This window comes from Pygoscelis adeliae, unplaced genomic scaffold, assembly GCF_000699105.1.
Source record: "Pygoscelis adeliae isolate BGI_AS28 unplaced genomic scaffold, ASM69910v1 Scaffold445, whole genome shotgun sequence".
Classification (NCBI taxonomy): domain Eukaryota; kingdom Metazoa; phylum Chordata; class Aves; order Sphenisciformes; family Spheniscidae; genus Pygoscelis; species Pygoscelis adeliae.
In genome coordinates this window covers 361,086-362,729 of record NW_008824894.1, presented here as the reverse complement: position 1 = coordinate 362,729, position 1,644 = coordinate 361,086, and the positions used below count along the sequence as shown (strand labels likewise).

Genomic DNA, 1,644 nt, shown 5'->3' with positions numbered 1-1,644 from the left:
ATCCTGCTTCGTGGCATGCCCCTTCCTAAGGCTTGGAAGCCCTCGGCAGCCCGGCCCCCCACCTCCTGCCGTCCCTCCCGCCGCCCTAGGCTCCAGGCAGGTTTTCACCATTGCTCTCTCTGCTGCAGCACGCAACGCCCTCGTGGTCCTGTTTGCTGGCCTGGTTGCTTACTCCTTCCAGGTGATGGGCTCCCAGCCGCTCACGCTCACCGGCAGCATCCCCCGGGGCCTCCCTGCCTTCCAGCTGCCGCGCTTCTCCATGGCTGCACCCAACGGCACCATCCCCTTCAGGAGCATGGTGGAGGTGGGTGCCAGGCTGGCCAGTGGAGGCTGGGGCTCCCTGCAAGCTGCTGTCTCCTTACTCCTGCGTTTGCTGGCTCCCCACGCAGCGGGAGGAGGCTCTGCTGCGGGGCGACCCTCATCCCTCTGTGGCAACACTCACCGCGTCCTTCCCTCCCAGGACATGGGGGTCGGGCTGGCCGTGGTCCCGCTCATGGGCCTGCTGGAGACCGTTGCGATTGCCAAGGCTTTTGGTATGGTTGCGCCAGCCTCCCGCGCCTGTGGTCTCAGGAGGGGTCTCTGCAGGGGGCTTGGGGTGCTGGGGACGTTGCTGTTCCCACAGGGGCAGTGGGCAGGACTGGGCTGCCCGTGCCAAGCCCGGTTCATAGTGTGGGCTGGCAGGAGGGGTCCCTCAGGGTGCCGCTGACCTCCCCTGGCCAGGCAGCTGCCCCGTGCCTGACTGGGGAGTGGGCTGGGGGGGTTCTGCGTTGTGCACAGCTGGAGTTTGCACAGGGGCTGAGCATTGTCTGGGCTGCTCAGGGGGTGCTGGGATGGGGGAGTGCCGGGACGGGGTCCCACGGCTGTCCCAGGCACTGCTGGCCCCGCTCCGCGCGCATGGCAGGTCGTGCCTGCGGGAAGCTCTGGGCGATGCAGCTCATCTCCTTTCAGCCTCGCAGAACGATTACAGGATTGACCCCAACCAGGAGCTGCTGGCTATGGGTAAGAGGCCTCTCGGAGCAGGAGGGCAGGGGGTGGGTTTCAGGCCTGAGCACCGCTGTGTGTCCCTGTGTGAGCCGGCACAGGCAGGACGCAGGAACAACCACAAAACCACAGATGAAATGCAAATAGTGAATTTAATTTCATTACCTCGCCAATCGGGGGATCCCCGAAGCAGCACCTGGACTGAGGCACACAAGCGGGAACGCAGGCACCGCGGAGCTCGGTCCATGCTAGCGGATCAATGAACCTGCTGTTTTTGCCTGTTTATCAAGGATTCACGCAGGCGTAGTTTACTGCTGTGCTTTGATCTTTCCCACAGCAGGGCAGGAATCTCAAGCATGTTCAATAGGGTGCCCCTAAGTCTATCACAGGCCTATGTTATCTAAACACAAATGTTCTACTTGTCCAGCACACAAGGCCAAACAACAATTAGTATGATATATGTGTTTTTTGACACCCCAGCTGCAAGTCACTTGAGCGTGTTTACAATCCTCCTCGCCAATCTTCCGTTATTTTCCCACAGTCCCGCAGCCCCTGAGCTACCAGAGATCCCCATCTCAGCAGCCCTACTTCTTCCTGAAGTTTTACCTTTCTCACCTTGCATGGTGCCCCCCCAGCCTTTCTCACAGCTTAGCAATTTCCGCA

General features: G+C 61.1%; 1 protein-coding gene across 1 annotated transcript in view; it reads left to right on the top strand.

Annotated features, from left to right (window-relative positions):
• Positions 1-1,644, top strand: part of SLC26A11 (solute carrier family 26 (anion exchanger), member 11) — a gene marked incomplete at its 5' end in the record, with an annotated part of 7,633 nt that overhangs the window by 2,659 nt on the left and 3,330 nt on the right. Inside the window, 3 exons of the mRNA XM_009324580.1 lie at positions 31-304; positions 461-533; positions 949-999. Of these exons, the coding sequence (XP_009322855.1) occupies positions 31-304; positions 461-533; positions 949-999 (398 nt within the window). The remainder of the gene's footprint in view (positions 1-30; positions 305-460; positions 534-948; positions 1,000-1,644) is intronic.